The sequence below is a fragment of the Heterocephalus glaber genome, unplaced genomic scaffold, assembly GCF_053883595.1.
Source record: "Heterocephalus glaber isolate CG9 unplaced genomic scaffold, H.glaber_assembly_v1.0 deba00001613, whole genome shotgun sequence".
Classification (NCBI taxonomy): domain Eukaryota; kingdom Metazoa; phylum Chordata; class Mammalia; order Rodentia; family Bathyergidae; genus Heterocephalus; species Heterocephalus glaber.
The window spans coordinates 3,254,358-3,266,942 of NW_028258384.1; the positions used below are offsets into that span (position 1 = coordinate 3,254,358).

At 40.0% G+C, this 12,585-nt stretch overlaps 1 protein-coding gene across 1 annotated transcript; it reads right to left on the reverse strand.

The window, feature by feature from the left end:
• Positions 1-10,209: 10,209 nt before the first annotated feature.
• Magee2 (MAGE family member E2) lies at positions 10,210-12,363 on the reverse strand. Its single transcript, XM_021246510.2, is given in 4 exon segments — positions 10,210-11,001; positions 11,003-11,843; positions 11,846-11,919; positions 12,278-12,363. Coding segments are annotated over 4 exon segments (1,446 nt in total). The 3' UTR covers positions 10,210-10,556.
• Positions 12,364-12,585: the final 222 nt, after the last annotated feature.

The following is a 12,585-nucleotide window of genomic DNA, read 5'->3' on the forward strand; positions in this document are numbered from 1 at the left end:
ATCAAAGTGGATTAAAGATCTAAACATTAAAACAGAAGCACTAAACCTGCTGGAATATAAGTTAGATAGAACTGTTGAAGACATTGGAATAGGAAAAAACTTTATGAATAAAACCTCAGTAGCAGGGGAACTAGCACAAAGAATCAACAACTGGGATCTCTCCTTATTAAAAAGCTTCTGCACTGCCAAAGAAACCACCAACAGAGCTAACAGACAACCTGCAATGCGGGAAAAAAAATTTTAGCAGCTGTACCTCAGACAAAGGCCTTCCATCTAGAATATATAAAGAACTGAAAAAAAATCAGACCCCCAAATTCAAAGACCCAATTAAAAATGGGCATCTGAAATGAACAGACATTTCTCAGACAAAGAAATAAAAGCAGCAAATAAATATATGAAAAAATGTTCAACATCACTGGTTATTCGAGAGATGCAGATGAAAACAACACTGAGATTCCACCTCACCCCAGAAAGAATGGCTGCTATCAAGAAGTCAACAAATATCAAATGTTAGTGGGGTGTGGGTAGAAAGGAGCCCTTCTCCATTGCTGATGAGAATGCAGGCTGGTGCAACCACTGTGGAAATCAGCATGGAGATGCCTCAAAGAACTAGGACTAGAGGTCCCATTTGACCCAGCTATTCCCCTGCTGGGTATCTTCCCAAAAGAATTAAAAGAATCATACCACAGCAATATATGTGCACCCATGTTTTTAGCAGCACAGTTTGTAATAGCTAAAGCTTGGAAGCAGCCCAAGTGCCCGTCAACTGGAAACTGGATAAAGAAGATGTGGTTTTTTAAATAAAATGGAGTAGTACTCAGCCATAATGAGAAACTAGCATCATTTATAGGTAAATGGATGCATATTGAGGCCATAATGTTAAGTGAAATAAATAGTACACACTTGTGTAAATACCGAATAGTTTCTCTAGTGTGAGATACTGAAAGTGTAAAGAAGTATTAAAATGATTAAAATGAACAATTGATCATTTGAAATAGGAAAAAAGGGCCAAAGAGATAGGGATGGTGGGAGGAGAAGGGGAAAGCAAAGAAGGGAAAGGAAAATTTATGATAAAAGAAAAAAAAAAGAAATGATGTCTGTGTAAATAGGGAAGGGTGGAGGGGGTGAAGGCCACAGAAGTAATGGGGAAAAAATAAGAACCAAGATATATCATGTACAGGTACAAACACCCAATGATAAATGTAAATGTATTGTATACCTAAAATGTACCAATGAAAGAACTTAAGAAAAAAAATTACAGTACTCTGAAAAAGGAGATTGAAGAGTATATCAGAATATCCAAAGATATCCCTTGCTTTTGGGTAGGAATAACCAATATAGTGAAAATGGCCATAGTCTCAAAATTTTTATACAGATTTAATGCAATCCTGATCAAAATAGCAATAGCACACCTAACAGAAATAGAGAAAATAATCCTAAAAATCATTTGCAGCCAGAAGAGACCTAAAATAGCAAAAGAAATTCTGGGGAACAAATGTAAGGCAGGAGGCATCACAATCCCTGACTTGAAATTACACTACAAAGCTACTGTGATAAAAACAGCATGGTACTGGGGAAATAAATAAACAGACCTGAGGATCAATGGAACAGATTAGAAGATGCATCAACAACTCCACACACTCAGCCACCTTACCTTTTTCAAAAGTTTTATTTTATTGGTACAATTTAGGTGTACAATATAATGACATTCATCATTGGAAATTTGCACCTTTACATAATCTCTCTTGGTCCTTATTTTTCCCCCTTCCCCTGCCCTCCCTTCAACCCCTCCCCATCCCTCACTGTTCACAAAGACTTTGTTTCCATTTTTTCATTTTCTCATATTAATTTCATTCCCTTCTTTCCTTTCCTCTACCCCTCCAACTTCCCCTTCCCCTTTCCCCCTTTTCTTCCCATTTCACATTACCTATTATACCATTTAGTCCTTATTTACACCTTCAGTTTCTCACACTAGAGAAACGATTGGTATTTACACATGTGTGTCCTGTTTATTTCACTTAAGAGTATTGCCTCAACGTGCATCCATTTAGCTATAAATGTCTTTAATTTCTCATTTTTTATGGCTGAGTAGTACTCCATTTTATTAAAAAACCACAGTTTCTTTATCCAGTCTCCAGTTGATGGGCATTTGGGTTGCTTCCAAGTTTTAGCTATCACAAACTGTGCTGCTATGAATGTGGGTGCACATATATCACTGTGGTACGATTCTTTTAATTCTTTGGTGAAGATACCCAGCAGGGGAATAGCTGAGTCAAATGAGACTTCCAGTCCTAGTTCTTTGAGGTATCTCCATACTGATTTCCACAGTGGTTGCACCTGTCTACACTTTCACTAGCAGTGGAGCAGGGTTCCTCTTTCCCCACAGCCCCACCAGCATTTATTATTGGTTGATTTCATGATAGCAGCCATTCTTTCTGGAGTGAAGTGGAATCTCAGCATTGTTTTCATTTGCATCTCTCCAGTGAACAGTGATGCTGAACACTTTTTCATATGTTCATTTGCTATTTCTACTTCTTTGTCTGAGAAATGTCTGTTCATTTCAGTTGCCCATTTTCAGATTGGGTCTTTAAATTTGGGAGGTCTGATTTTTTTAAGTTCTCTATAGATTCAAGATAGTAAACCTTTGTCTGAGGAACAGCAAGTGAAGATTTTTTCCCACATTGTGGGTTGTCTCTTCACACTGCTTCTTGCTGTGCAGAAGCTTTGGAATAAGAAGAGATCCCACTTGTTGATTGTTTATGCTAGTTCACGGGCAACTGAGGTTTCGTTCATAAAATCTTTTCCTACACCAATGTCTTTGAGAGTTCTACCCAACCTCTGTTCCAGGCAATTCAGCATTTCTATACAGCCACCTTATCTTTGACAAAGGGGCCAAATAATTTCGCTGGAAGAAAGACAACCTCTTTGGTAAATGGTTCTGGAAAGTCTGGCTTTCCAGATGCTGAAGATCAAAACTAGATACATGTCTCTCACCATGTACTAAACTAAAATTGAAAATGGATCAATGATCTAAGTATTAAAACAAAAACAATCTCCAGTTAGATCGCATAGGTAGAACTCTTTAAGACATAGGTGTAGGCAAAAACTTTATGAATAAAACCCCAATCATGTTGGAAAAATTACAAAGAATGAACAACCAGGATCTCACCTTATTAAAACCTTTTGCACACCAAAAGAAACCAACAACAGAGTGAAGGACAAGCCACAGTGTGAAAAAAATTTTTTGCTACCTCTTCCTTGGATAAAGAACTAACATCTAGAATATAGAAAGAACTCAGAAGAATCAGATCATCCCCTAATTTAAAGACTCAATCCAAAAATGGGCATCTAAATATGAATACTCACTTCTCAGATGAAGAAGTAGAGATGGTAAATGATAGGTCTCCCACCACTTCAGCAGCTATTATGTGTAGTAGCTGCCCTCTTCCTATGGTGCCTTGCCCCCTCCCCTGTGTGACATCATGCCAAGATGGTTGTTCCCACCAAAGAATAAACCCTTCTTCCCAGTATGCCCCTGTTCCCGCCTAGAAAGTAACCTAATACTCGCTCACCTCCTACCACCTAGTGACATCACGGGCTCCTCCATTCCCTAGTCACTACCTCACTCAACCCCACCTCAGCGCCTACAAACCCCACCCCAGTCTCTATAAAAGACTCTCCCTGCCCCGACCATATTGCTTTTGTCTCTCCTTTGTTCAGAGACAGCCCAGCAGATCTATTCCCCTAATAAAGGCTTGCTGTGGCCTGGTCTGGTCTTGGTCTTCGGCCCTTTTACCTGACAGTAAATAAATGTATAAAAAATGTTCAACATCTCTGGTCACTTGAGAGATGCAAATGAAAACAACACTAAAATTGCCTCTCACCTTAGAAAGAAAGGCTATTATCAAGAAATCTGCCAAAAAAAAAGCTAGAAGACTTGTGGGGGAAAAGGAACAATTTTCCACTGTTGGTGAGAATGTAAACTGGTGCAACCACTGTGGAAGTCAGCGTGGATATTCCTTGAAAAACTAAAACTAGAGGTTCCATTTGACCCAGGTATTCTCCTTCTTGGTGTCTTCTCGAAAGAATTAAAAGCCTCAGGGTCAAGGATTTAGCTCAGTGGTACCATTGTCTGCCTCGCAAGTGCAAGGTCCTAAGTTCTATTCATGGTACCAAAAAAAAAAGCATCATACCACAGTGATATATGCACACCACTGTTTATAGTGGCACAGTTTGTAATAGCTAAATCTTGGAAATAGTCCAAATGATTGTCAACCCATGGATAAAGAAGATGTCATTTTATAATACAATGGAGTACTACTCTACCATAAAGCAGGATAAGCTTGAGAAATTTCTAGGTAAATCTTAAGTGAAACAAATCAGGCACATACATTTAAATACCGCATGGTTTCTCTTGTATAAGAAACTGAAAGAGTAAAGACCAAAATATATAATAGATATTGTGAAATAGGAAGAAAATGTTCAAATGGAAAGAGGAACTATGGTGGGGAGAGGGGAAGGAAGAAGGGAAAATTTAAAAAAAGGAAAGAAAGAAACATTGAAACAAAGCTTTTGTAAATAAGGAGGGGAAGAAGGAATGAGAGGGGAGGAGAATGGGGAAAAAAAGAAGTATCAAGATATATCAAGTACAGGTACAAATTCCTTGTGATGAATGTGATCATTATGTATATCTAAAATGTACCAATAAAATAATTAATAAGAAAACCCTTAACTGATGGCCCATCTATCTTAACAGATCCAAAGCTGAATAATAAATTGAGACACATATTTGATGGGGATCACATCTGATTCATCCTTGTAGCAAAGTCTCTAATACAAAAAAATACCAGCTTTTTGATGTATAGCATGTGTTCAGCATTTCTTTATTAAATTGAACTGGGTAGATGATCTTTGAATATCCAGGGGGCTCTTTTCATTTAGCTTGGAGGACAGCATTACGTGGAAATACTTGAGGGCTGGGCTGAGCTAGGTTTGGCTCCTTGTGGGTGGGGTTGTCTATAAAGGCCACATAGACAAGAGATATTGGAGCTGTTATTCATCTGAGGGATAAGCTTGTTTCCTGGTAGACCTGGAGATTCATTTTTCTTTATTTAGTGGGGTTCTGGCTACTGTCTTTCTTCCCTGTGTCAAAGATAAATACAGATATTGTTAACGCAATGAAAAAATTATCTTATTCAGTACCTACTGAAAGTAGAGGAAAAAACTGAGCTCCATTTCAATTTACACAAAGGGGATTTGGGCATTTTATATGGAAAATAAAATGTGAGAAACAGTATGGTCAGAAAAGTGAAAATTATAAGGAGTTCATCAGTGTAAATATGATTAGGCCAGCTGTATTTTTAGCTGGAAGTTACCAAAGTTAGGATTCTGCTCTTCCAAGAGACTCGGAGCAGAGGCCCTATCCTTTGTGATGATTACATTTCAAAGTAATGGTTCTCAGATCCTTGAGAGAAGAAACATTTCTGTGTTGTAAGAGAATAATATTCACATTTAGTAAGCCCATTTTAGTAAATGCTTTTAAAAAGGGAGGTCTGCATCCTATCATCAGGTATTGGCTAAAACAAACAGTAAATCTTCTTGACAGCATTGCACTTAAGCAGTTATTTTAATGGAAGTCTGGGGTTAAACCTAAGGCTGTGAATTTAAGTAGCTAGAAGCCATGCTGGAGTTTGGTTAAGTCTCTCAGTGCAGGTTTTTGGATGGTGTTAGGTGCCAAAAGTTTTGCAGTTTTCACCTGTCAGGAACTATGAGGATGTCAGTGGCCATTATGATGTGAGGAAACATTAAGTAAATGGTTGATGTTAATACCCATACCAAAGCCCCCTCTTCTTCCTTTCTCTTCCTAGGCTTTGCAACCCTAAACCCAATCCAGAAAAAGGGGAGCAGTGCTGTGTAGATCCTGTTCTTCCCACCCAGCTCCAACAACTGGACCTCAAGGTGGTCTCCCTCACTGGGTACAAAGATGAATACCTTAACCCAGGATTACAGCTCTCTTTGTTTTGCAAAATAAGAACAATCTAGGCTGATGCCTTCACATGGTAGCATGTTGCCTGCTGTCCACACACGTAGGAAAGCTTCTTTACCCTGTGTTCAAAGCTTCATAACAGAAGGCAACTTTTGAAATCATGGTCATTCTTGTGTCCTCTCTTTCTTTATCCTCTTTGACTTCTGTATTTATGAAGTGTATACTCAGAGGACAGAAACTCTATCCTGATGAACTCATGACAAACCAAGTACTCTCAAGAGGGTAATTTGAAGCAGACTTCTCAGACATTAGTCTCCAACTCCAAACTCTCTTCTTAACCTTGCACTCTTAGGAGGGAAGTCATCCTTTCTGACTGGGAATCCATGAAGAGTAAGTAAAGCAGGTGGGTTTTTTTAGGACACTGAGGTCTGCTTAAGGAGACTATTCATGACCCTCCTCCAAGTGTCTTGCGGTTGAATGTCTGCAAAGAATACACTAATAATGTAGCTAAATCTCACTATATCATAGCCACTGGGGTTAATATTTACCTAAAATATGTACTAAAGAAAGTGAAGACTAGCAATTCTATGAACCCAATATTCATTCAAACTCAGCTACCAAGGTGTTGACAAGTAGTAATCTTAAAAGCAAAAGTTTGGCATCCTATACTAGGATACAACTGGCCTTGGTTACAGTTCTGACATCATCAAATAGCTTATCTATGGCCCTGAGTTTTTCTATTAACTTCGTCACAATAGCTTTAAGTGGTCTGGAAAAGGATTTTGAGTAACCTGTCTAAGGTCTGGTAAGTGACAGAATCATTCCTGTATAGATCCAGAGTTCCTAATCATTCTAACACATTGTCCCCCTCCTTATGAGATGCTTGATTTATCACTACAGTGTCTAGAACAAAATAGTCTTGCAGTTCCCTTTTCCTTTTAAACTACTTTACAAATAGCCTGAAATACTGCCTGTGAATAATTTTAAAATATTTCTAATTATCTGTTATGGGAGAAGAGAAACTGTTTTCAGTGAAAAAGCTCACTTTTGGGAAATTCCTTGTAGGTAGGGAGAAGGAAACTATGGTGTCCTTCTTTGAACCTGAAAAGTATTTGCGGGATGGTATAGATCATCAATATAAGAGGATTTAGGGATAGTAATTCTTAAAGTTGAAATTGCCAGTAGTTACTAAAGTTGGAATTGCATTTGTGCCAGTAGAGCTCAGCTATTCCTTGGATCATATGTTTATTTGTGTATAGAATATATGCGTACACAGAAGGTGATGGAGAGAAAGAGCAGGAAAAGGCTTCCCTAACCACCCATAATCTCCAGAAGAGTAAATACCTGGGTTTCATCTACTGAAAGTGAATATATTCTCAAAGTTATCTGCCCTGGAAAGATCTTGATCATAGGTCAATGTGGACTATGGTTGGCTTTGTATATAGAGGATGAAGAGCCCATATGTAATCAATATCACTTCTGCAAGCCCTACTTCATCAAAACTGGGTATTTATGGCCCACAGAACTTGTAATTGAACTCAGCCATTTCCATTTTTCAAATAAAATCATGTAACTGAAAAATGACATTTGGTCTGTTGCTCTAGAGTCTTAACAGTGATTTACAGTGGAGTAATTCATGCTGTGCCCCGTGTATGTCGTGTTTTCCAGAATCCATTCCCACCCCCACTTATTTCTCCTAGTAAATGTTAATACAAAGTTAATGCTTGAAGGACAGAGAATACCTGGTTATCCTTTGGCCTTCAAAGGAATGGCGGTGGTCATAGAGAGATTGTTACCCTTTTCTTCACCATAGACGTGTGCCCCACAAGTCACACTTGTCATTGCTGGAAAACTGCATATGACATTTGTGACACTGGCCTATTTCCTACTTCTGTTAGGCATTCTGAGCAGCTCTAGACAAGTTAGGAATTCTGTCAGGTAACTATTATTTCAGCATTTCAAATAACATCACTAAAATCTTTTGGAAGCCTGAAATGATGAGGTTTGACTATTCTTTGGATGAAAGCCAGCAGACAAGGCTGGTGGTTTACAGAGCAGCAAACTAGAGAAGAATAAAAAGGACAGAGTAGGGAGAAAGGACAGAAATGCATACTCTACATTTACACAGCTGTCATGGGGCTCCAGTGATGGATCAAAAAGTGCCTGGAGAGATTTCAACTTCACTTTCATTCTCCTTCTGAGGGTTATCAACCTGCTGCTCTACCTTGGCCATGCATTGTATCTTCAGAAAGTCAGCAAATTTGAGTTGGAACATAGCACAGGTCAGGAGGGGGGCTGTTTGGACTTCAAGCTCAGCTGTCATTGACTGGCTCTGTGCCCTTGGAAATGTTAGTTAAGACTCAGTTTACTATAGTATCAAATGGAAATATTAAAATGCTTCTTGACAATATTGGTGGAAAGATAAGAACTAAGCATGTGAAAAACCCAACACAGTACTTGGCACATACTTATTTAGTACTACAATAATTGGCAGCTTTACATTGATAGTGCTATACCTTGTCCTTGGGAGGTTTCTCTCTACTGGAGTCTCCAGAAGAGCTGATGTGCTTGAGGACCAAGAAACTGTAGCAATGCAAAAAATTAGAGCAAGAAAAACTGGATACCTTCATTTGCTTGCCTCCTTCCTTTCTCCTACTCCACAAGTATGTATAGATTTAGAGTCCAAGGACACTGAAAAATGAAAGCTTTGCAGTTTAGTGTGCAGGTAAGAACTCACTTGAAGACCCCAGATTTTGAGCTGGATGCTCTCTCACCTCATAACTTCACCCCCATTCTATTTTCCAGAACTCCTTCAGCTCAGACTTTCCGGTTATTAATTTTCTCATCACCCAAAATCCTGCCCTTTGCCTGTTCTTAGAATGCAGGAGATCATTGAGATGTGGTGGAGGTTGTATCCCCCTGGCAACAGTGAAGTACCCTGCACAGTGGTACTCACAAGCTGCTCTAATTAGGCTTCTGTATCACAGCAGGTCAGACATGGAGGCCAAAAGTGCATATCTTTCCTCTCCCTTTCCACCCCCTTAGCTAGAAGTTGTTCTCTTCTGGAGGCTGAAAAACATGAGGATACCCTCTATCACCTCAGAGTAACTATCTATCCTCTTTCTTTGCTATCTTTCCCCCAAAATAAACCATCTTCTTTATCTTAAAAAATATGAGGAATGACTTCCAACTCTCTCCTATAAGGAGGCGACAGCTGAGGGTAGTCTCTGGTAATTCAAAGGATGTAAAACATCAGAAAGCTTGTAGATAAAAGGGATTAGGAAATAAATCTGCACTCTCCCTACCCCATTTAATGGTGACTTTCCATATGATACCCACCCCAGTGCCAGGTATGCCTCTCAGAAATTATTACCTTCTGGTTTTCTAAGCAACATTTAGGGAGAACTGCAAGCTGGGTTAGAAGCTTTCAAAGGAATCTGGATGAAGACAGCCGAAGTGCTAACACTCATCTTAACAGCTTGGATGCTGAAATAAAGAGCACCAGTGGAGTATCCTGTACAAAGTTTCTTCAGGTTGATTGTTCCATTTGACACAAGATCCAAGACCAGCTGCCTTCAGGAAAGCCATAAGAGCATTCTCTGAGGATGTGGGTCCTTGTTAACTCTACCACCCTCCCCCTTCCTGAACTTAACATTGTCTACTTCTAATCTCCCAAAAGGATTTTACACATTGCCCCTACCTTCACCAACATTCCTTCCTCTCCCTCTCCCCAATTTCAAGTCTCACAATAAAATCTCATTAAAGCACATCTTGTTCCAGCCCTCCATCCTTCCCACCACTTTCCCTGACCATTCCCCTTCTCATCCCCTTATTCACACTCCTGAACCTTTTCCACCACTTCTTGGACCCCACTACATTCTCCACTGTCTCCCCTATCTCTTAAAATTGGGAGTTATTCCTGTGGATTCCCATAGCACAACCCTACCTGATTTTCTTACCCCCAGTTATATTCCTTGCCATAGCATAATATAATTGCTGGGTTATTTCCATCACTCTTCTCCCTTAAACTCTGGGGCTGAGCTAGGTCTTCTTTACTCTTATAGTTCCAGCACATAACCTTTTGTTCAGATTGTGCAGGTACTTAATACATTCTTATAGAATCTTTCACTACACTCTGGAACAGCACTGCAAATAGCAGTCTTTTAAACACAAAAGTAGACACAAAAGGAAGGCAATCACAGATTGGTGGTTTTGTGTTTATTTCTGTTGTGTATTTTTGTATTTTGTTGTAATTTAACTTTGGCATCTAAACATTTTACTGATTATTTCAAAGACATATTTATTACCAATGGATTTTACATAGCTATCTGAACTTTTATACTGAAACAAGGAGGGCAAATAAGCACTTTATAAACACTGATCATGAAATTAATTTAAGGGTGTATTAAAAGGAAGGAAATACTATTAGAACTGGAACACAGATAGTAAGCATAATATGTACTTCCTACTTCCAGTGCTCCACAACTTGTGATTTGGGGCCCCAGTGCTCATTTCCCCAAGATCCATTTAACAGATACCACTCAACTGAAGTGATACTCTTTCCCAGACTTCACCTTGAGCCAAATAAAAACATAGCAGTTGCCTCACATTTGGCTCTGACCTCCTCACCTTCCACAGGCTCCTTATATTGCTCTGGCCAGTCTTGTAATCACTTTCTGTGAAGCCTGGCCGTGTAATCCAAGGCTTTCATTGTGGTGGTTTCAATGTGACCTTGAAGACCCCACAGAAGCTCATATTCAACTAGATTAGAGTAAAACAGCAGTCTGCATTCCAGGTTTCAATGTTTCATAAGCTTACAGGTGATGGCACACTTTCTCCCTACAACCATACTAAATCTCTGAGGCAAATTCCAGACATTGGCCTCTTTGACATGGATGGCCATCAGGAAACTCAAACCCAGAATTAGCATCACATACTTTTGAGTGGGTCTCCCCAGGCTCTCTAGCTTTACTTGCTCTTCTTCTGATTCTGTTTGTTGGACAAGGAAGTAGAGGCTCACTTGTGTCTACCTCAATCAGAGAGAATCCAGAGAAAAGATCAGGAATTAGAGAAGCTCAGCTGAGTATATTTGAGAACACATCCTTGAATTCTTTACCAATGTGAGCCAATAGCTCATCCTGATGTATAAGTAGTAACTCTTTAGTGACATCAATGGCCAACTGGACCAAATCATTCATATTGTCCTCTCATCAGAACTACAAGCCAGCAGCTTGGCTTCTTTCTTTGGCTTTGCCAGCTTCCTGATCCTTGCCAAACTCTTCTGGCCAACTCTAGGGTTCTTCATCATGAGGCTCCACCACAAAGTTCAGTGCTTCCATCTTTGGGATTTCTCTATGGGCTCCATAGCCCCACAAGAACTCAAATTCAAGGGGATTCATGCTTGGAGCCAAGAACTGCATATGCACAAAGTCAATAGTGAGGAGGATTCTTGTGTTCCCAAAGAGGTTGTTGATCCTCTGAAGTACATCCAACACATTAACCTTTAGCAGCAGGTCCCAAATGGAGGCCTGTTTTCCCCAGTTGGCATTCAGAAGGATGTGGCCTAGGACCAATGCCAGGAGACCTGCCTTTGTCATGTCTGAGGTCTCTAGTCTATCAGTAGTCTGGGGACCCTGTTTGTTGATTAATTTATTGGCCTGGGGATCAAGAACCCTCAAGTTCAACCTAATGACCTCATCCAGGTGAGCCGAGGCTTGTCTGAGTATCTCTGGGAACTGATCTGAGTATTTTCTGAGAAACTCTAGCATTTCTGACTGCTGGACAGAACCTTCAGTTTGGCTTTTCATTACCATGAAAGGCACCAAAGCAATCCATCTGTCTTCTATTGGGTTGTGGATCTGAGCGTTAGCAATTGTAGTGACTGCACCTCAATGAGAACCTTGATATCATTCACATCTAGAGCAATTTGAGCACTGGTCAATTGGAACCTTAAGACCCTGGGGGTCACTAAATACTACTTGGAGGTGAAGAGGGCATATGGAAGTGTTAGCTACCTGCATGTCACCCCAGGCTCGCTACCACCTGCAGTAGTCTCTGCTGCAACTGCATGTATGCTGGCTTACCAGAGACACAGCTCCAGTAAACAGGAGCAGGAAGTGATCTGTCTGAGAGAGAACAGTTAAATGTTTTGGCACCTCAGCACAAAGCCAAAGGCCTAGACCCAAGAACTCAGCGGATCAAAATTAACAGCTATAAAAGTGTGATCTTGTTATAAAGGCAGTTGCCAACAATGAACACAAACTAGGAGCACTGAGCCTTGTTGAAGCTTACCCAGGTGCATTCAGGCTCTGCAACATAGTAGTCAGGTCATGCTGCCATTCTTCCACTCCTGCCTCCCACTTTTTCAGGTCAGCCATCGCTGGTCCAAGTGGTTGCCAATGGACTCAAATTTAAAAGAGAAGTGAATTCAAAAAAGGTCATGGGATGGTGGTTGTTCGATGATGATGAACTTTGTTGAGAGCCATTCTACATAATTTGGGGGAAAATCATTTCATAATTAAATTATGCATAGGACTGTCTAAGGCCTAATATCCCCTTGCTCACCAGCTGGCTATGGTATGTGGAAACATAACTCCGAA